Source organism: Oryzias latipes, chromosome 2, assembly GCF_053564925.1.
Source record: "Oryzias latipes strain Hd-rR chromosome 2, Olatipes_Hd-rR_3.1".
Lineage (NCBI taxonomy): Eukaryota > Metazoa > Chordata > Actinopteri > Beloniformes > Adrianichthyidae > Oryzias > Oryzias latipes.
In genome coordinates, this window is record NC_136238.1 from 34,888,456 (window position 1) to 34,909,999 (window position 21,544).

Sequence of the window (21,544 nt, forward strand, 5' to 3'; positions counted from 1 at the left end):
TCGAAATTTTACCGAAGTTTGTTGCCTTACAATTTTAAGTTCTACCAACTTTTCTTTTTTTGCAGTGCAGCGGCACTGGATGGGCTACCCATCCGCACCTCGCTCTTTCCCTGGCTCTGGGACGGGGCAACCCTCTTGGGGCCCATGGTCACTCTGGGTGACATCCACCAGGTCTGCGGGGTCTAGGGGGGGGTTTGTTGGCCCTGTCCAGTGGGGGGTCTGTTTGGAGGAGGGGGAGGGCCCACTATCGGTACGGGACCTTGAAGGTTTGACGGGTTGGGGTCTCCACTAACGCAATCGGCGGTCGCCCCGGCTGGTTGTGGCTGCCTCGGTCCCGTCAAGGCCTGATCAGAGTTCTCCTAGGGGCAGGGACCTGGACTTGCTCCAGGGGGGCGGCGCTTTCTGGCTCCTCTCTCTCTGTGTGGGGTGGGTGGTGGCAGCGCCTTGTGGGATGGGGCCCCTGGGCTGAGGGGACCTGAGCCCTGTGCTGGGGGGGGTATTAGGGTGATGGGGGTTGGGGGTCAGCTAAAATTCCTGTCAAACAGAACAGAAGACAGTCTTCCCCTTCTACGTCACAGTTCATCTTTAACGGTTTAGCTCATTCTTTTAGAGCGATTATGCTGCTTTTTTTTAAACAGTCTTTAAACAGTTTAAACAGCACCCTGTTCTGTGTCCTGATTGGCAGGAGACCCTGTCAATCTCCTCAGTCCGTGCCGTGTCTCCTGTACGCGGAGCTCTTCATATCTACAGAAATATTTTATCCATCAGATCTTTGTTTTCATTCTAAGATCCTGGACTTAATTTTCATGAAAGTTTGATATTTCTAACAAGAAAAAAGGATGAAAATGTTCATGTCTGTCTGAGAAAAGTGTATGTAGGCAGTGAGGAGTTTTACTGCCATAAATTTCTGTAATCAGACTCCTTGGATTTCAGCGATCATGGTTATTTTTAGAACGAAACTCCTGCAATAAAACGAGGAACTCTGTACTGGTGAAAAGGTAACACAGATATATGCTTAGCTGCAACAGAACATGTAGAAATTTTCTCTTTCACAATTACTGGATGAGGAACAGACACACAGGACACAGTGCAGCTGCGTGAACCATGAGAAGTGACGCAGCCCTCAAAGGCTACGTTCACACTGCAGGGCTTAATGCTAAATTCGGATTTTTTGAAAAAATCTGATTTGTTTGCTAGACCGTTCACATTTCCAAGTAAATCCAAACTTTTGTGATCTCCAGTGTGACCGTGACACGACCCAAAAGAAGACCCGCATGCGCAGAAGCCAGAAGAATACTCAACGGTGAACGACGTCACTCGTTGTTTGCGGAGCAAACGTTAACAATGGATTTCAACAACAGTGTTGTCAAAAGCGGAGCTCTTTTTGTAATATTAAATTTATTTTCACGAAGGAGCAGCACAATTACAATCTTCTCATTTTAAGAAGGCAATGGAGTCGGGATCGTCTGTACCCACTGTTGTGGAATGGAAATGTGCATGTGTTGGGACCGCGCGCCCGCGTGTGTGTGTGTGCAAGCGCGTGCCGCGATAGAGAATAGGGGGGGGGGCAGCGTGGGCACGCATTCATGTTGTGTGTTACGGAGGAAGGAGGAAGGTTTCCCCCAGAATAAATGCTATGGACTCTTTATTAACCCGTTCAGGAGAATCTAAGGATCAGAACAGGGAGGAGGAGGAGGATCGCCTCGGGTCCCCCGCGCTTCTGAGCACGGTCGGAAAGGGGAGAAAGAAAAAAAAGTCATCGCGGGAAAGGTTCAACACCACGCTCTGCCATCTGGAAATTTTTTCAAAAACCGCCCAGTTGCGATCAGAGCCCTGGAGTTTGGCCTGAAAAGAGCGATCACCCCAAATATTAATCCAATCAGTGACCTCCCTTCCCTTCCACTGACTGGTCTCAGCAGCATCGTCCACCATGGTTGATGTTTACGTTCTCGTTCCCGCCTACTTCAACGCAAAATGATGACGTTTGTTGCGTGTCGATGACGTACGATTCGGAATCAAGTCGCCTGGCCGGTCAGACGGCGGTCGCAATTGAAAAGAACGGCTACAATTCGGAATCAGGACGGCAAACCCACGGGGCCTGGGTCGCAATTGAAAAGATCGGATCTGTGTCATTCAGACTGTCATGAAAAGATCGGAATTGGGCTGCTTAGGGGCAAAAAATTCGGAATTGGGTCGTTTCAGCCTGCAGTGTGAACGTAGCCAAAGTCTCACCGGAATTATGACGGGAGAGGACTGACTATCAGAAAACAAGTGGAGGGAGAACAAAGATCCAAACAGTCATCATCATAACAAAACCACTCAAAGCATTGAGAATTAGAGACCAAAAAAAGAAAGAAACATCCAGAACAACAGGAACATGGAGGTCCAGGACTGAGCTACCCAGAACAAGAAAACAAGATGGCCGTGGGGAAAAATGCACATAGCAAAATTCAGGTGGCCCAACAGAGACAAATTCTTAATTATAAAACCAAGATTGAATTAAGGATGTGCTGCACAAACACGAGGGATGACATAGTGGCAGAGAGGCATCCATCAATAAAACCGGAGCTCCATGGCAGGAATAATTCCAGACGGGCAGAGGACCATACGTCTTACTTAAACAAAGCGGAATCCTAGATTCGAAAACGAGTCGTGACCACAGAAATGCAAAAGACCAGTGATAATGGAAGAAAATAGAACACCGAGAAAACATCAAGAAGATGCAGAACAAAGGGGAACCCTTAGGATTACACCAAGTCCAGCACAGGACGTCTGAGAAATGTAGTCGAAAAACATGACTGATACGACAGCCGAAAGCTAAACTGATACAAAACACTTTGAGTGCCACCTAAAGCCAAAAGACGCCACTGGGAGGGATGGTGAGGCCAAACAGTGAGATCATCAGCAATATCAGCCTCCCCCAGCCATGCACTGCGTCCGCTGGAATTAATCATGGAGATGGCCTGGTCAGCCAAGTGCAAAAACAAAAAAATGATGCATAAAATGGATGAACCGCGAGGCGCCAACAGTTCTCACATACAGTCACTTTGACGGCAGTGATGCCAAGCTGCTGTTGGAAAAGTTTCATCAACCGGGAGGTGAAGTTGGTGCCCAGGTCTGTCAGAATTTCATTAGGTATTCCTACCCTGGAGAAAATCTGAATTAACGCTCTCATGACTGCAGGAGCTGTAATGGTGTGCAGGGGAAAAGCTTTTAGGAACCGTGTAGCATAATCACAGACCACCAGGATGTACCCGTGACCACTGCTGCTCTTCGGTAAAGGTCCAATAATGTCCATGGCTATTCCCCTGAACGACGTGGAAATGATAGAAAGTGGGTGCAGTAATGCTCTGTCTGACTTATGTAGAATGACAGTTTTCTGGCAGGTAGGACATGTTTCACAGTACGTCTGAATATCAGTGTACATAGATGTCCAGAACAAACATGAACTAACACGATGATGTTTTGCGACGACCCAGGTGACCCGCTCATGGCAGTGCGTGTGCTAAGAGCATGATGCCTGAGGTGGTTGGAACAACTAACCGTAGGTGTTCACCTTCAGCTGCATACAGAACATCATCAACAACAATAAACGGCACATTTCCCAAACATTTGTCACTTTTCGTCGTCACTTTGGCGAACAAATGTTTTAAAGTTTGGTCTTCATTTTGTAAAGCTAGAATGTCAGCTGGTATTTCAAACGTTTCTGTTGCGGTTGGGATCTCAGGATCCGGCAACTTAATTTTTTTTTCAAACTGTCTCTGGACTTTTTTTGCATTTCTTTGCTCCCATCAAAGAAACTGTCATCCATGTGTGGAAGACTTTGCATCCCAGCTTTAGCCTGAGCCCTAGTAAGCACGCGTGTTGACACACTAACAGCTAGCTCAGCTTAGCTTTAGCTGTTTCAGTAGCCTCATTTAATAAATCCCTCGACATAGGAAAATCACACCCCAAAATCAAATCAACAAGGCAGGTTCTCTACCACTCCAGCAGTAAAAAGACATGATTGTTCATTTATGGTCACAGTTATATCCGCTTTTGTGTACAAATGTTTGTCGCCATGTACACACACAACATTTGTTTGCCTGCCATAATCAAGTCCACCAAAAGGGATTCAACTCTGTTTGACCAAAGAAACAAAACTACGAGTGTCCAGAATAGCAGTAACCTGCTGTCCATTCACAGTCACAGATTTAAATGGCTGGAAAATGTCTTTGTCCGTGTGAACAGGCCGTGCTCCTGCGACACTCTCTGGCCTGGGTGCGTAGCAAGCACCTGTGAATTTAGTCTTGTGAATTGGGCATACGGAGGCTTTGTGACAAATCTGCTGGCAATAGTAACATACAAGGTCCTTACTAGGGGTGTCACGATTTCGACTTTAAATTGAAATCGATCGAAATTAAGTCAAAGTTTCGAACTTCAAAAAAATAAATGGAATCGTCGATGCTGCAACGCCCCCATATTGCGTCCGGTTACTTGCCAAGCGGAAAAAAACACTCGTGTTGAAGTGCTGCGAGTCGACCTCCTCTAACAGCCGCTCAAAAGATAGCATGGCAACTGCAGATGCAGGAGACCCATCGACAGAACTCGAATCCCCTCCTCTTTCACTGAAGTCGCTGGTATGGAAGTATTTTGGATTTCCACCAGTGAGATATGTTGACAACGTTCGTGTTGTCAGTAAAAAACAACAACTGTTTGCAAGCTGTGCTATGTGCGTGTACCATATTCTCTCACTGGCATTACGACTAACATGGCATCTCTGCAGGCACCACAAAGACAGATTTATTTATTTATCTGTTAAACCAGTGCTTCTCAAAGACCAAACAACTCAGCTGTCTGTGCTCACAGATCCAGTCTGTCGTCACATCTGTTTCCCTTACACGCCATCACTGTGGCGGCTCCCGGGAAGCGAGCTAACGGCCAGCAGAGCCAGCCTGCTCGGGACTTCTGAATCTTATGATATTTTTTATTTTCATGGAGACAATAATTATAAATCAGGTCCTCTGGTTTTATTGTTCCCTCTGGGGTTAAAGCGGGACAGCAAGCTTTCAAAATCAGCCAGAGATAGATGGAAAAACCGCTGAAGCAGCCGTTATCAATGGAGCTGAAGCTGGGATGAATATCATGAACTCAAACTTGGAAACATGATTACCATGTAAAACTCTTCAAAATCACAGAGCTCCAGTATATAGAAGATTGGAGGCATTCCAACAGCCTCCCAGCCCAACGTAGTCCGCTACTATATTTTCACGAGAAAAAAAATAAACGCAGAACCAACCCTAAAACCTTCAATAGCCAATTTCTATCAAATTTAGAACCAAAATTGACCAGATCTGGTAACACTGTGGATGTGTTGAGGTGCATACTCCCCCCTAGTGTTGAGGTGCATGCTTTGCACCGTCACGTTCACTGATGCATCTTCCATCGATGTAGTCAGGGTGCTGCTGCTTATGTCTGAGTAAAGGAGTAGCCAATCACAAATGTGTCTCCGCCTTGTCTGGTTTGATTGACAGACTCATTCTGCTGAAAAAGCTCATTATGAAATAAATGAGTCATTCTGAAAAACAGCAACATGAAATAAAAACAAAGATACTTTGGAAAATATTGATTTGGAGATCTGAGTTTCTGAAAAAAGCAATAGAATTATAATAAAATTCACCATGATTAAAATTCATATTTTAAAAAGCTGTTTTAAAATAATGAACAGGTTTCTAAAGCAAAATGAAAAATATTTAATAATATAATGGCTGATTTAAAATCAGTGTATAGATTTTTCACAATTTCATGATCTTTTGATATATTGATGATTGATGATTTTTTGTGATTGTGTATTTGCATGAGGTCATATTTATTTATTTAATTATGAACAGTTTGGGACTCCATACATGATTGGTTCAAAATGCTTAACAGCTCTAAAAGATACAGAAGCCAACAACATAATGTTCTGATATAATCTTTGTTGTCAATAACAAAAAAATCTAATCACCATTTTGAGCCAGGCAACAGTGATCAATCAGGCGGTCTGAGTCACGTTTTTAGAACAACCAGTTGCCAATCATGATAAGCTAGTTCTAAGTCCACACCCCATCACTGAAAGCTGCTCAGAAGGAGCTGTCAATCAAACATTCGAGGTGGGGCCAGCGGGCTTCACACCTTTTACTGAGGCATCTGATTGGTCAGTTTATAACTTGAATAACTAGCAATAAAGAAAAAATGTTATGAAAAAACAAAACAAAGATTAGCAACAAGATATTAAGAAAAATGTTTCACAGCAAGAATGGTAATTGTATCTATTTAGAATGACTGAGTAACAGCTGCATGTTTATCTATAGACGTCTAATGGAGTTTGGCTTCTTAGAGACAGCAGCTACTTCCTATTTGGAACCCGGGGGGAGAGGGGTGGGGTGCTCTACTGTCCAGTGATGATATAGTCTATGCTTTTTGGCATAGACTCCTTTTAGACAGCTCCTCGTGGTTTGACTACTAACTAATAAACAGTGCTGGGGGTAATGAATTACATAGTAAAAGTATTTACTAACAGTAGTTACTTTGGCCAGTAATGTAGTATTTCAGATCACAGGCTCCGTAGTAATACATTCAGGGCTCCAGACTAACTTTTTTCACTAGGAGCACAGTGGCCCCTAACTGAAAATTTTAGGGGCACAACCAGAAAATTTAGGGGCGCATACCGTAAATCACTGTATTACTATTAATAAATACTTTAATAATAGATGCCGAAATTACAATGTGCCATTTCAAATTCAGTGTCACATTTTATTCTGCACTTTTGAAAATGCAACAACAAGGTAAACTGACAGCAGCAATAGCTGTCATGACAGTACAAATAGTAAAGAAAACGGATGGAAATGTATGTTGGTGACACCAAAAGCGTGTTTGAGATCACCCAGGTGGACTCAACGCTGCACAGATCACCTGGTGTGTGACGTATATTTTTGTTTTTGCTCCAACATCTCCTGTCAATCAAAACAAAAATATCAGGAGAAAGGGGCGGAAGCAAGACCCCAACCTGAGCGAACGTAGCTGGAAATTTAGTACTGAACTGACTGAAAGCTGCCCTGATGACTACAAAACAATGCATTATGGGACATGTGTCCTGATGGTTTTTTGTAGTTCAGTGATCAATCAGAATAATTGAAAATACCAATTGATTAAAAAAAGGCTACATACATTACAAAACATTCAAATAAGTATACAATATATAATAACACAGATCATACTGAGGGGGAGAGGAATATTACAACTAAATTGAATGGTAAGGACAACTCCAATTTCCTGTTGTCCTTCATTCGCCTTCACCCCCCCCCCCCCCCCCCCCCGCCTGGTCACCCCAACGATCCAGGCGCGGTTCATCTTAAACACGTCTATCGATGCATTTTCCCCAACGTGTTTTCAGTGTTTCTAAAACTAAATCTTGTCACTCGCACATATTTAAAGTTCAAGCCCCGCTCGCAGTCTGGAGCCCTGACATTACTACTTATATATACGAAATACCGTAATTTCCGGACAATAAGCCACTACTTTTGTCCTGCGCTTACAGCCCTGCGGGTTAGTCAGTGACGCGGCTAATTTGTGATTTTATTTGGCGGCCGCCATGTACGTTTCTTCGGTCTCAGAGCAGAGGTTGAATGTGTAATCCAAGTCCGAGCAGCAAGCCAACTATTTTTCAACAAGCCTCTAAGCAGCCAAACAGCATGGACCTGACTTCAGGTCTTAGACACTTCAGTCATGGTTCAACAAAAAGAAACACGCATGCCCAGCCGCATCCCAAAATCCTTTGGTGCCATTAGACCCAACGTGCACGTGATCGCCACTACAATATGATGCACCTTTCAAGTTAAAAGCAATCTTTAAAAGCAGTGTGAAAAAATCCACCATCACCACCAGGTTTGGAAAAGCCGGTCAGCTGCGTGAAAGAGAGAACAGCACATGCTCAGGAGTGAATTTACCTGAGTCATAGCCCATAGCCCAACTATTTAGCAGCTCCGTAATATACAAGATGATCTTTTAAATTTACGTTTATTATTCTTATGTTATGATTATGAAATGCCTGTTTGCTCATTTTTTTTTTAAATCTGTGTGGTCAGTGCTTTTTTGTGGCAGAACAAAGCCGGAAGTACGGCTAGGTGAAGGCTAACAGGCGCTAACAACATTTAGCCTAGATGGACATGAATCGATGCGGGAAATACTGCAATCTGCAGCTTGGCTGCACGTAAATATGTGGGAATAACATCAGCCTTTATTTTGTTGGGACACGACTGGAAACACAAATCCACGTGATTGTTTGAACAGTTTCTAAGGACTGAGTGGAATTTTGCTTTTAAAAGCTCAAACTGCCCCACAGCCGCCGTGTGAGCTGGAGACATGTTCTCCTGCTGCTCGTTCACAAAGAGCTGCGGGACCAATGGCAGTCTGAAGGCTCCCACACGTAACAACACATCCTCTCTCGCCCCTCATCCACAAAATGTACAGTATTAAGTCCGATTGCTCTGCACAGACACGATTCGCTCCGTCCACCAGCAGCCGCGCTCAGCGGCTGCTGCTGAGGCGCGCGTTTTTTCAGTCACCGCTGCTTTATTTTACTGGGGTGTTTTTTTAACCAGCCCTGTTACTACCATTGCTCATTCTTTAAACACTGACAACAGTGTGGACCCGGGGGTTAGCCCCGCCTTAAGCCTCCAAGACTCATGGGAAATGGGGAATTGCGGGTGTAAATTTCCTCATCATAACTGAGGGATGTAATGCTGATTATATGGTTACCGTTTGTAATTTTATGTATGATAGCTCAATTGTCAATAAGTAAAAAAGCTAAACAAACAAAAAAAAACACAACTGAGCGACTTGTGAACAGAAGTGAGCTGCATGCTGTTTGGCTGATGTGGGTGTGTTTAAACACTTGAGCTGAGGCTATGATGACTCCTCCCACAAGGAGGGTAAAAGCTACATCTAGTCAGTGAGTCATGACATGTTTTGTCAGGCTGGCCGCGTTGCTTAATGCTTGCGGCTTGTATACAGATACGGCTTATGCATGTAAGAAGGAAGCTTAATATGTGAAAATGAGTGGTTGCGGCTTGTAATCAGGTGCGCTCTATAAACCAGAAATTATGGTAATTAATTCCAACATTATTGGCTCTATAAATCACCACAATGGCTTTGAAATGAAACCAACAACATGTTCATTAACTGCAGACTGTCGGTTTTAATTTGAGGGTATTTACATCCAGATCAGGTGAGCGGTGTAGGAATTAAAACTGTTTGCATATTTGCCTCCCACCTGTTTAGGAACCAAAAGTAATGGGCCAATTGCCTTCTCAGCTGTTCCATGGCCAGGAGGGTGTTATTCCCTCATTATCACAATTACAGTGAGCAGAGAAAAGGTCCAGAGTTATTGAAGTGTGGTGTAAGCATTTGGAATATGCATTTGGAATAAGAACTGTCACTATCAGTGAAAGCTCGTCCACCAAAATGACTGTTTGGAACCTTCTTAAAAAGTAAGAACGCACAGGGGAGCTCAGCAACGCCAAACGACCCGGGAGACCACAGAAAACAACTGTGATGGATGAAGGAATAATTCTGTCCCTGGTGAAGAAAACTCCCTAAACAGAGGGTTTACCACAAGATGTAAAACCTTAGTGAGCCTCAAAAACTGGAAGGCCAGACTAGAGTTTGCCAAACAACATCTAAAACAGTCTTCACAGTTCTGAAACAAAATTCTATGGACAGATGAGACCAAGATCAACTTGTACCAAAGTCATGGAAAGAGAAGAGAATGGAGAAGGAAAGGAACTGCTTATTATCCAAAGCATACAATCTCATCAGTGAAGCATGGTGGTGGTAATGTCATGGCGTGGGCATGTATGGCTGCTAATGGAACTGGTTCTCTGGTATTTACTGATGATGTTACTGCTGGCAAAAGCGCAAAGTGCAAAGAGGGGATTGCATTTTCGTTTTCACATCCACCCTGCGAATAGTGTTGCAAAACACATTTTCAGTTTGCATTTACAGGAGGGAGGCGGGGTGATGATGTCAGTGTGTGTTAGTCCAACCGGCAAACCCCAAAGTTTAGCATGGTGAAATCTGCTAGAGCTGTTCATGGGGCTGTAGCTGTCCTGGAACAGCAAAATCAGCAGGAAGCTATCTTCTAAATGTGCTTTTATTAGTTATGATTATTATTAAGGACCTGCTCGATCATAATTTTTTTAATCTGTGCGGCAAGTGCTTCTGTCTTGGCTGCAAGAATGGTTAGCATCAGGCTAATACATGCTAAAAACATTCGCCGTGGAGGAACACATCTTGTTTGTTTCATTTCAAATCCAAAAATGCTGACATCGAGTCGCTGTCCCAATTTTATGGACCTGACTGTACATTTATCCTGTTGTATTTGAATGCACCACAGTCAAGGGACATTTTGATTGATCGATATGCATTATGGGACATGAGTGATGCATGATGGGATACGTAGCATGTAGCCCTCTGATGTAAAGTTACTGCTAACTCCTAATGAGTATGTTCATAAAAGACAAGTTACCTCAGCACGTCCTGAATATTAATATTCCTGTTCGACCCTAAAGTACAACACTCAATACTGCAGACGCTCTCAGTCTGCCGGCCAGACGCCCGGATGCCTTCATGACAAACAAAAGAGCTCCAAGGCCAGCTGGACAAAAAGAGCTCACACCGCGGCCAGCCGGAGCTCGTTTGCTTGGTTTCTGGAATGAAGTAGAAATAACTTAAATCTATTTTTTCAACTGCAAGACACATCAATGAACCGATAACACCAGAGTGAAATCTCAATCATTTCATTCATTAGATTCACTGACATGACCAAAGAAACAGCTGTGCAGTCATAAACATGCAACACTCGTGTGCATTCGCTCACGTTTCATCCACAGATGAGCCCATATCACTGCACCTTTCATTTCACTGGCAACAGAGATAAAAAAAAAAAATCCTTGTTGGTGTACACGTAGAGGTTGGAAGTCTGATATGCTAATTTTTTTTAAAGTTGCTTTTTTTGTTTTAACTTGAGTTTTTTCTGCACCAAAATTTCAAAGAATTTCAATAAAAATACCTCAAAAATCTGGCTTTTCAAAGCAATTATTAGGTTAGATTATAAATAATTCATTAAATTACTTAATAACAGGTTATGATTGATTAATCACACAAAGACTGAATCTCATGACTGTCATAATTCATTTTTTGTAAATTTTTAAAAGCTTCATTTAATAAATGATTGTCTTAACAGTCAGAAAAACAGAAATAAAAAGTATTTTGCTAAACAGTGAAGTGGAACTTTGTGGCTCTTGTTGGGTTTTGGTCTGGAAGAAACTGGATCAAATGGTTCTTTTAGTGTTAAAGGTTCCAGACTCTTGATCTCCACTGAAGCTATGAGTATGAAATGTCATTCCACAGACAAACCATCAACAAAATGATCCTGATGCTGCTGAGGTTCTAATGGAAGTGAAGCAAATCTCAGCAGAGATGCAGTTTTTCTAAACTGAAATCACTGACATTAAACAGCCTGAACATTCATGGAGCTGAACTGGACACAGAAAAACCTCCCTGTTGTGTTTCCACCCACCAATGAGGAGCAGTTTGATGAAGATGAAGCTGCATTGGAGGAAGAATCAGTCCAGAAAAAGATGGAGAACAATTCTGACAGTAAGTAGTTTTTCACTGATGTGTTCAGGTTTGAATCTTTTCTGTCTGCAGATCCATGAGCAGGACCCTGTCTTTGGGTTTTAGCTTGAAATGTAGTTTTGGAAATAGAATCTGTCTGAATGTCTGGAATTGGAGACATGGAGACATCAAAGAGGTTTAGATGGATCTTGGGTTTGACAGAGAAATCTGCTGAAAAGAACTCAACTAAAAACTTAGAACCACAAACGACAAAACAGATTGTATTTTTTTATCTGCTAACAATTTTCTCTTTGATCTGTTAAGGTTTCCTGTTTGTCGTTAGCTGGAGGGACTAACTAAGATCATATGATTTGAAGAATGTTGTCGGCTGCACTGACCAACAATGTCTTCTGTCTTTTCAACTGGAAGGGACAGAAGAGACTCTTCCAGGACACGCTGTTGATGGACTGCATGTTTGGAGAGCTTGAAGCTCAAGATAGAACCGTTGTTGAAGTGAACGTACCGATAGTGTGGAGATGAAGATCAGAGTCACACTGACCTGCTGACATGTGAGAGCTGTCCACACTTTGGACATGACTTCTGCTGCTCCTCTTCCTCTGATCTCTGTTCTGTGGGTCTGTCTCTTCATCTGTAGTTGATGTTGATTCTTCATGTTGGTTTCCTTCTTCATCCTGACTATCAGTTACATTAAAGCTCTGCTGATGGTTTAGATCTGCTTCACTGTTCTCATCTTCCTCATAAGTAGGAATCTCCATCAAGGTATCAGTCTCCTGCTTCAGATCAAGCTTATCTTCATCCTGACTGTTGAAGAGTTCCTCTGGTTCTTCTTTAATCTGTGGAGGTTCTGGTTCCTGCAGTTCCTCTTGAATCTGTGGAGGTTCTGGTTCCTCCTGTTCCACTCTCAAGTTCCTCTGCTGGTTGCAGAGATCTTCCTCTTCAGTCATCCAATGCTGGGGCAGAACTGCAGGAACACAAACACAACAAGGAGCGTTTTATACGTTTCCAGGACTTTATTTTTTAAGCAATAAAACAATCAATAAAAACATCAATAAACTCTGTGATCATTCGAGAAAATGTCTGAGGACCAGAAGAGACTAATTGAAATAAATAAATATGCAGAGATGAGTAATAACGTGTTACAATTACTTAAGTAACTTTATGTTGAATTGTTCTTGTGAGAGTAAGACAAGGCAATTTTATTTGTATAGCAAAATTTGTCCACAAAGTAAAACAGGAAAATGATTGGTTTATCGCCCGGAAAGTATGTTAGTGTAGAACCACCACTGAGTGACAGACGGGTCCCCAAAAAGAAAAGCATGAAGCTCAAAGGGCTTCTCTGTTTCTTTGATGAAGGTCACATACCTATGTGGTGTAGCTGCAGCTGTGGTTTCCAGATGACATCCAGCAGTCTGCGCTGACGACAGAGCTCCTGCTCGTACTGGACGATGGTTCCTTCACAGAGTCTGCAGATTTCTTCAGCAGCAGCAGCTAGTCGCTCGCTGATCAACTCTCTCAGAGACTGAAGGGAAGACATGGTTCCTGCTCCGATCTTCAGCTCCAACTCCCACAAACACCGCTGTCCTCTTCACTGCAGCTCCGATCGATCATCTGCTAGTCTCACAATCACAGCAATCCACGTTGTCTTTCCGTTCAACACTTCTTCACTCATTTACGACACTTTGGAAAATGCTGAAAGTCCCACACGAACCACGTATCGTCCTTTCTGTCCAAAAACCTCAGAAACGTCCCAACAAAACACCACCGTCCTCTCAACACAAGCTAACGCTGCTAGCCTGCTAACAAGCTAACGCTGCTAGCGCCTCGTGCTGTTCTTCTTCTTTGTTTGGCTAACAGCGTCATGGTGCTTTAGCGCCACCAGTTGGTCTGGAGTGTTGTCTTTTGCTCATATTATGATGTCAATGGCGGGGGGAAATGAATTAAGATAAATAAATAATAATGATAATTACAACAATATAATAAAAAATCAGAGCCAAAGAAAGTGGTCTGAGAAGAAGCAGCTCTGAAGCTCTGCAGCTGACGGTGCAGCTTCAGGACTCTATGGAAGCGATCATGTAGCATAAATAAAAAGCAAAGTCAAAACCAGAAATGCTTTTTAATTTTCAAAATGAAGCTGCATTTTTTGACTCAAAAATATAATGAAAAAGCAATCCACCAAAATGCTTTTTCATTTCTTTCCTCAACACAGCTTATCCTGTCACTTAATTAAAATTAAAATGAAAATGGTATCTGACATATCTGACAATTAAAATGGATTAACAGAAATGCTTTTTAATTTTCAAAATGTAGCTGCATTTTTTGACTCAAAATTAAAAAGAAAAAGCAATACTTTAAAATGCTTTTTCATTGTATACTTAAAACCGCTTATTCTGTGTCATAATTAAAACGAAAATGCAAAGAGGGGATTGCATTTGCATTTTAACATCCACCCCGCGCAACTTGTCACAAAATTCATTTAGAAAAAGCATTAGCAGAGGGGAGGCGGGGCGATGACGTCACTGCTCTCTCTGTGTGTCCAAAACTTTTTTTTTTTCTAAAACATTTTTTTAACTTTTATTTCTGTAATTATTGGTCTAAACTTTTCTTCCTGAAGGCTGAACTGCAGCTTTCCTCAGGTCTTTCATTTTCTCCATTTTTCTCTCCTTTTCTTGGCTTCCAGCTCACCAGGCATGACCTAGATGGCGCCCTCATGTGGACGGATGAACACATGACAGAGGGGAAGGACAGAGCTGCACAGCAGGGACGAGCAGAGACCTTTGGGTCACGTGCAGCAACAATTAAAAACAGTAGAAACTCCAATAAAACCAGTAGAACCAGACTGGAAAAGATCAAAAAGTTCAGAAAACCTCTTGAAAAATGCAAAACTATATGAACTCTGAACACGAATGACAAATAAATGGTAATTAAAAACCTTTATGGATCAGAACCAACAGAAATAACAGGTTGATGCTGGTCAGACGTGCACACACAGGACCCTGGGGGGGTTTGAACACCTGCCCTTTCTGCCTCCTATTCAAAAGTGTCCTCTTTGTTTTGAATGAACATGAATACATTTCTGTTCAGCTGCGTCCACACTGACCGCTCTCTTTCACCGCGTGGATAATTCTCTGCTCGCCGTCTGTCCACAAATGTGTTCCTGAGCGTGACGCCGCCTGTGGGCGGAGCTTCCAGCTAATGTTTTCAGCCTGATGGCGACATGGAGCGGTGTCTGTGTTTCTGTCATTTCCACTGCATGAAGACACGGATGATGCTGAGAGGTCAGGTTTCTGGATGATGAAGAGTTCTCCAGAATCATGGGGAATCACGTCTCCATGTCTGGATCCTTCAGATTCTCTCCGTTCAGTGATCTTCTCTCCTGATGAGTCTGAAAGACGGACGCTTCCGCCGTCTTTCCGTCTCTCTGAGCGACTTTGAAGGCTTGCTGTCCCATGTTAACCCCAGAGGAAAACTACAAACCAGAATCAAATCAGGGACCTTTTTCTGATGGTCTCCATGGAAACCAGAAAGCTAAAGTTCAGGAGATGATCAGGCTGTCTTTCCATCAGCAGCAGCTCTCTGTCTGGCCGCCAGCTCTCCTCCTGGAGCCGCATAGCCAGATCAATGCTCCAGCTCCATGGGCCCTGCAGCAGACTGAAGGGTGAAGCCGCCTTTGGCCAACAGCAGGCAGGACGCTTCCTGAAACCCCGCTGCCCCCAAAGGGAACCAGCAGGTGAAGAGAATGAATGGAAGTTCAGGAGAACCATGGATCCATTCACTAGATTGATGTGTTTTCTACCCGCTGTCACTCAAACCGTCACACTGCTGCCAGACCTTCACGCCGCCCACTGCTCAAATGGCGCCGCAGGACCTCAGATGGCGTCTGTACCATTGACTCAACATTGAAAGTGGCCACGCCCCCCGCGTGAATCCCGTTGGGTGTGAAGCAGCTTTCCAGATGAATCCAAAAGTGTCTCCAACCCCCCAGTTTGGTATCAAACCATTTTCTTCTGAGCTGCAGCTCGTGTCTTTGCAGCTCCGCTCGGACTCAGAGCCTCCAGACGTTCAGGTTTCAGAAAAACGCTCTAAATGAGTCCAGGAGTCACTTTGGACTTTAGCCAGACGTCTGAATTCAACACAGAGCAGATCCTGCAGGGACAGGAAGCTGCTACTAAGTACAAAATCAAACAGCAGGGGATTTTCAAAATAAAGGAAGAGTATTTGTGGTGAGGTCACAGCTTCCTCATTCCGGGTCTGACACTAAATGTTTCTGTTGAACAGAATGTTTTCTGATTGGTTTAGCCTTCTTTCCACTCTGGATCCTTCAGGTTCTCCATCTTTCTGGATCCAAATCCTTCCAGTCACAACAACTTCCTGTGTTTAGAGGATCAGATGCAGAAGAGAATCCAACATAGAACCGGAGTCACACTGGATCCAGCTGTCAGGAAGGGGAGGAGCCAAAAAGCAGAAACTCGACTCAGAGGCAGAAACGTCAAGATTTGATCAATAAACAGAAACAGGAGAAAATCCATGGAGAAACCAAAAACTGATGATCTGACAATGTAGACCTGAAAACAGAGACTTCTACTGACTGAAGACAACAGAGATGAAGACATGTGGATGATTGACAGGAACCTGGAGTGACTGACAGACAGAACACCACCAGAACCACTGAAGAACGGACCTGCAGAATCCTCACAGCAACAGCAGGAGAACATTCATTCTCAGTCACACTGTTGGATTCTGGGAATGAAAGCTGGAAGTCAGGGCTGCTCAATCCTGGTCCTAGAGATCTACCAACCTGCCTGTTTTCCAGATCTCCAAGCCCTGCTAGCTGCTGATTGGCTCCATCAGATGTCTCCAGATTGTGACTGGATGAACACACCTGCTCCAGGTGATCAGCAGGAAGGAGTGCAGCGAGAGCTGGAGAACAGGCAGGTGGTAGATCTCCAGGAGCAGGAAGGAGCAGCCCTGCTGTAGGACGTCTGTGTTTCCAACATCTGGATTCAACTGGATTCCTGTTGATTCTGCCTGCAGCACATTGTGCCGACATCAAGAGCCTCCAGTGTTTGATTCTTCCAAGTCTGGGATCAAGTAAACAAAGTCATGTTTACTAGAGTTTGCTGATATCCAAATGACAATTGGATCACTTTCAGCCCCAGGGATCAGAAAGGAGTCGTCTCCAGGTGACTTCATCTCTGGTCGTCTGCTTTCAAGGAGCAAAAAGTCTTTTCCCACTTTGAGCCCCGCCCCTCTGGAATCCTGATGCTGATGCTGGTGGTCTCTCTGAAGCTGCTTCTGGATCCTGGGCCTTTAGCCTCCTTCAGCTCATGGTTCCTCTGTCAGTCTCTTCTCCTCAGAGGCCTGTCAGCACATTCAGATCAGCTCAGATCCAACCAGACCTCTGCAGGAGCAGACACCTGGAAAACATCCTCCATCACTTGGAACACCACCAGCAGCCGTGGAGCCGCTCCACTCAGTCACCCTGGCGCCAGAGGCCACTTTCAGTGTGAGGTCAAAGGTCAGACGTGATGTGAGCAGCGCCGCCACACTGTCACTTCCATGTAGACATGTGTGTTGTTGTGGTCCAGCTGAACAAGCTCTTGGTGGTGTTGTTGGTGGAAATGACAGTTTGAAGTCCAACACGTCTGGACTAAAACTTCTACTTTTTCATTCTGAAATAGTCTTCTTTAGGTCTAGTCAGAGAAATATGGGAGTTCTTTTAATCACATTATTATTATTGTCATCCCAGGATTTCTGCAAACAGACAGATACACACAATATTCACATTACCAATATTCATGAAGGGGGGGGGGGGGGCAGAAAACACCAACACCCATGTCTGTATTTGTGTAAAGGTGAACAAGCAGGTGTGTTGAATGAATGTGAGTCTCTTAGAGTGAACCTTGATCACACTGAACGCTGCAGCAGAGCATGTTCTTTTAATTCTGCATTTAATGGATTCTGTATATTTATGTATATTGTACTGCAGAAATCTGCTTGATTCCTGCCCTCAGTAACAGATAATAGGTACCAAGGTCACCAGTAGGCCTGTTTTTGACTTTTGGTCTCTGTTTTCTTTCTGTACTGGAGTGTTTATGGAGCCACAACACCTGCAATGCAGACTAGACAAAAACACACCATTCTAATGACGTATCTAGTATGTTTACATCTTCCCTTACTGAATAATAAAGAAGCCTTTTAGCCTTGAGGACAGAGAGAGAGGACAGCCACAGAGCCTAACAGGTCGTGTTTCTCCACCTCTCCCCTTTTGGAAAAGGTTTGAAAATTCATGCAGACTCTTGTGTGTCTTTTCATTTCTGCACATTTTTGGACGTCCTGAACCATCTGAATCTGTGAAGGCCGGACGGGAGGCCAACAACTTGGAGGCACAGACGGGGGGGTTGAGGACAGTTTTTCTGGATTAAATTTGGCCTGGATGAAGGGTTTCTCACGAGTGGACTGACGACACGGGTGAACCCTACAAAGGTAAGCAGAAACCTGTCAATTAAATTCTACATTGGGCGTAGCCAAACCAAGTGTCTGATGTCCTCAAAGTGAGTAACTCAGTAAATTGTAGAATTGTACATTTGGGAAAATTAGAGTATTTAAGAAAAGTGACAATAAGGTTTACAGAATAAGAGAAAAAGAAAAAGTGATGAAGTGTCCTAGAGTTTGGAAACTCCAACAGTTCTCTGACGGGAGGCTGGTTCACTGGGTTTGTTGTCCCGGGGAGGTGAGGACCCCCCAAGAACCGAATTGGACATCCTGAAGATCCTAAAGATTGGTGAGAGACCAGAATCCCACAGTAGGACTGAGTGACCAGAATACCATGGTGTTGTAAATAAAGGCGTATAGACTAGTAGAGGCTCTGCAGTGTTGGATGTTCTGCTATGTGGTTCTGGTGGGAATGAAGTGCACGGCTGTGCACGTGAGTGTGGAAGTCTGTGCATGTGAGTGTGGAAGTCTGTGCATGTGAGAGTGGAAGTCTGTGCATGTGAGTGTGGAAGTCTGTGCACGTGAGTGTGGAAGTCTGTGCATGTGAGTGTGGAAGTCTGTGCACGTGAGTGTGGAAGTCTGTGCACGTGAGAGTGGAAGTGTAAGCAGGAGTCTGTTGGAGCACAGAGCTCTGGATTAGGATCTAGTATTAATAAACACATGAATATTATAGTTTAATAATAAATCTTAGACTATATCATCATTAGGATTTAGTGTTGATAAACAATAATGGATCCTTTAATATTTTGGCATTTTGTTTGTGTTTCTAGAGTAGATAATATTGAGGGAGAATCTGACAGGGAAACTCATGATGATGGTTGGGGTCCAGGTGGACCAGAGAGGAGTGTGGGGGGGGCAGTTTCTAGAAGGATTAAATGGTGGTCTCTCTCTGCTGATGGCAAAGTGCAGAACATGTGATGAGGTGAACTATTACTGGTCTGTAGAAATTCATCTGGACTTCCACAGCATTCCAGAAAATCTGCTGGATAAAACGTCAATGAGGGTCACATGACATGAAAATGAAAGAAAAAGAGCTGGAAGACACAGACAGAGAGGAAACTCTGCTGGAAAGGAGGAGCAGCCGATGTCTGAACCAACGGAGACAACTTTGATCCTAAACAGAAAACTGTCCTCTTTATAGAATGATGTTGTTGAGGAATTCTAGATTCTAGATTCTGACAATCCAGAGACGAGACCCGGGCGCAGAGCAGCAGTGTAAAACGCTCCTCTGAGCCTCCCTTAGGGTTAGTGCCGGTGCAAAACCCATGCAGGGAAAGTCAAGCAGGTCCAAGCGTTAGCTTATGTGCTGAAAGACAAATGAAAGGAGCGCGTCATAGAAACCTTAAAGTGACAGACAGCAGTTCTCACAAGCAGAATTATGATGTCATTAAATGCGGTTTATTAAACATTCGATCCATTTCCTCCAAGTCCCTCTTAGTCAACGAGTTAATTACTGATAAGAATCTTAGTCTTTTAGCCTTAACAGAAACTTGGCTCCATCAGGATGACTATGTTAGATTGAATGAAGCAACCCCCCCCACTTATGCTAACTATCAGAAATCCAGGATTTCAGGGAAAGGAGGTGGTTTGGCAGTAATATCACAGTCTAGCTTACTTCTCAGCCCTAAAGTTAAAAATGCTTATAATTCATTTGAAAGCATCATATTGTCTATAAATCACCCAAACAGGAAAACTCCAAAACCTGTTTTACTCATAATTATTTATCGCCCCCCCCGGCCCATATTCAGAATTTTTAACTGAGTTTTCCGACTTCCTATCGACTATTGTCTTAGATTCTGATCAAATTATAATATTAGGGGATTTTAATATTCATGTTGATGACCCCAGTGACTGCCTAGGAAAGGCTTTTGCAGCTTTATTAGATGATGTTGGTTTTACCCAAAGTGTGAATGAACCCACTCACTGTCATAAGCACACCCTGGACCTTGTTCTAACCCATGGGATAGAGATCAACCAGCTGAGTGTCCTTCCTCTTAACCCCATCATTTCTGATCACTTTATGATTACCTTCCAGCTTACACTGGAACATCCTTCTGCACCAGTGAATAAGAAACAACTTAGAAGAACTTTAACTGACCGTTCTGTGTCTGAGTTTAAACACACAGTTCAGCCAGTACTTAGTGATATTCTGAGAAAATACTCTGAGTCCAGCTCCCATAGTATCAGTCCTAGTATAAATGACCACTTTGTTAATGATGCCTTACAAGCCCTCAGGAGTACACTCGATGTTGTTGCCCCCTTGAAACCTAAGTTCGTCAGACAAAACCGAGTAGCACCGTGGTTTAACGCTGAAACTCGTTCTCTTAAACGAGAAACCCGTAAGTTGGAAAGAGAATGGCGCCGCTCCGGTTCAGAGCAGTCTCTGGATATCTGGAAACATAGCCTATTAAATTATAAAAAAGCTCTGCGTAGAGCTAGAAGCCAGTACTATTCAACCTTAATATCAGAGAATGGAAACAATCCAAGATTTCTTTTTAGCACTATAGCTAAATTAACTCGCAGTCAGAGCTCAGTAGAACCACATGTTCCTGTTTCTCTCAGCTCTGATGATTTTCTTACATTTTTCGACAGTAAAATCTCAAATATTAGACATAAGTTAAATCAAGTTATTCCTACTATCAGCCCAGAGCAGGCCGAAGCGGTAGAAATGGAGGCATCCATAGAAACCTCTGTAACATTGGACTGCTTCACTGCTGTGGATCAAGCGGAAATAACATCAATTATTACGTCCTCCAAATCCTCAACGTGTCTGTTAGACCCAATTCCCACTAGACTTTTTAAAGAAACTTTTCCCCTAATTAATGATCCCATATTAACAATGATAAATGCCTCTCTGGAAACGGGTTACGTGCCACAGTCTTTTAAATATGCAGTTGTTAAACCTCTTCTGAAAAAGCCCAGTTTGGATCCTAGCATCTTGGCCAACTATAGACCAATATAAAACCTGCCCTTTATTTCTAAAATCCTAGAAAGAGTTGTAGTTAAGCAGCTTTACTGCCACCTACAGGACAACAGCCACTTTGAAGACTTTCAGTCGGGGTTTAGACCCCACCACAGTACGGAAACTACACTAGTTAGAGTCTCTAATGACTTGTTATTGGCCTCAGAAAAGGGACTACTTTCTATTCTGGTCCTATTGGACCTCAGTGCAGCCTTTGACACTATCGAGCACAGTATTTTACTCCATAGATTAGAGCAGGACATAGGGATCAGAGGATCTGCTCTCCAGTGGTTTAAATCCTATCTGTCTGATAGGTATCAGTTCGTTAATGTAAATGGCCATTCCTCTCAGTGCACTCGAGTCAACTATGGAGTCCCACAGGGCTCAGTCTTGGGACCGATCCTGTTTACGCTTTATATGCTACCCCTAGGA

General features: G+C 43.4%; 3 protein-coding genes across 3 annotated transcripts in view; 1 reads left to right on the forward strand and 2 right to left on the reverse strand.

Moving 5' to 3' along the window:
- Window positions 1-13,538, reverse strand: part of LOC144987271 (uncharacterized) — a 126,443-nt gene extending 112,905 nt beyond the window's left edge. The window contains exon 1 of the mRNA XM_078936592.1: window positions 13,021-13,538. Within this exon, the coding sequence (XP_078792718.1) occupies window positions 13,021-13,192 (172 nt within the window). The 5' untranslated portion in view covers window positions 13,193-13,538. The remainder of the gene's footprint in view (window positions 1-13,020) is intronic.
- LOC144987275 (uncharacterized) overlaps window positions 1-21,544 on the reverse strand; it is a 371,740-nt gene that overhangs the window by 9,883 nt on the left and 340,313 nt on the right. The gene's annotated exons all lie outside the window — the stretch shown is intronic.
- Window positions 17,679-21,544, forward strand: part of LOC144987279 (uncharacterized) — a 141,155-nt gene continuing 137,289 nt past the window's right edge. Inside the window, exon 1 of the mRNA XM_078936610.1 lies at window positions 17,679-18,141. The gene's annotated coding sequence lies outside the window, so the exon portion shown is untranslated. The remainder of the gene's footprint in view (window positions 18,142-21,544) is intronic.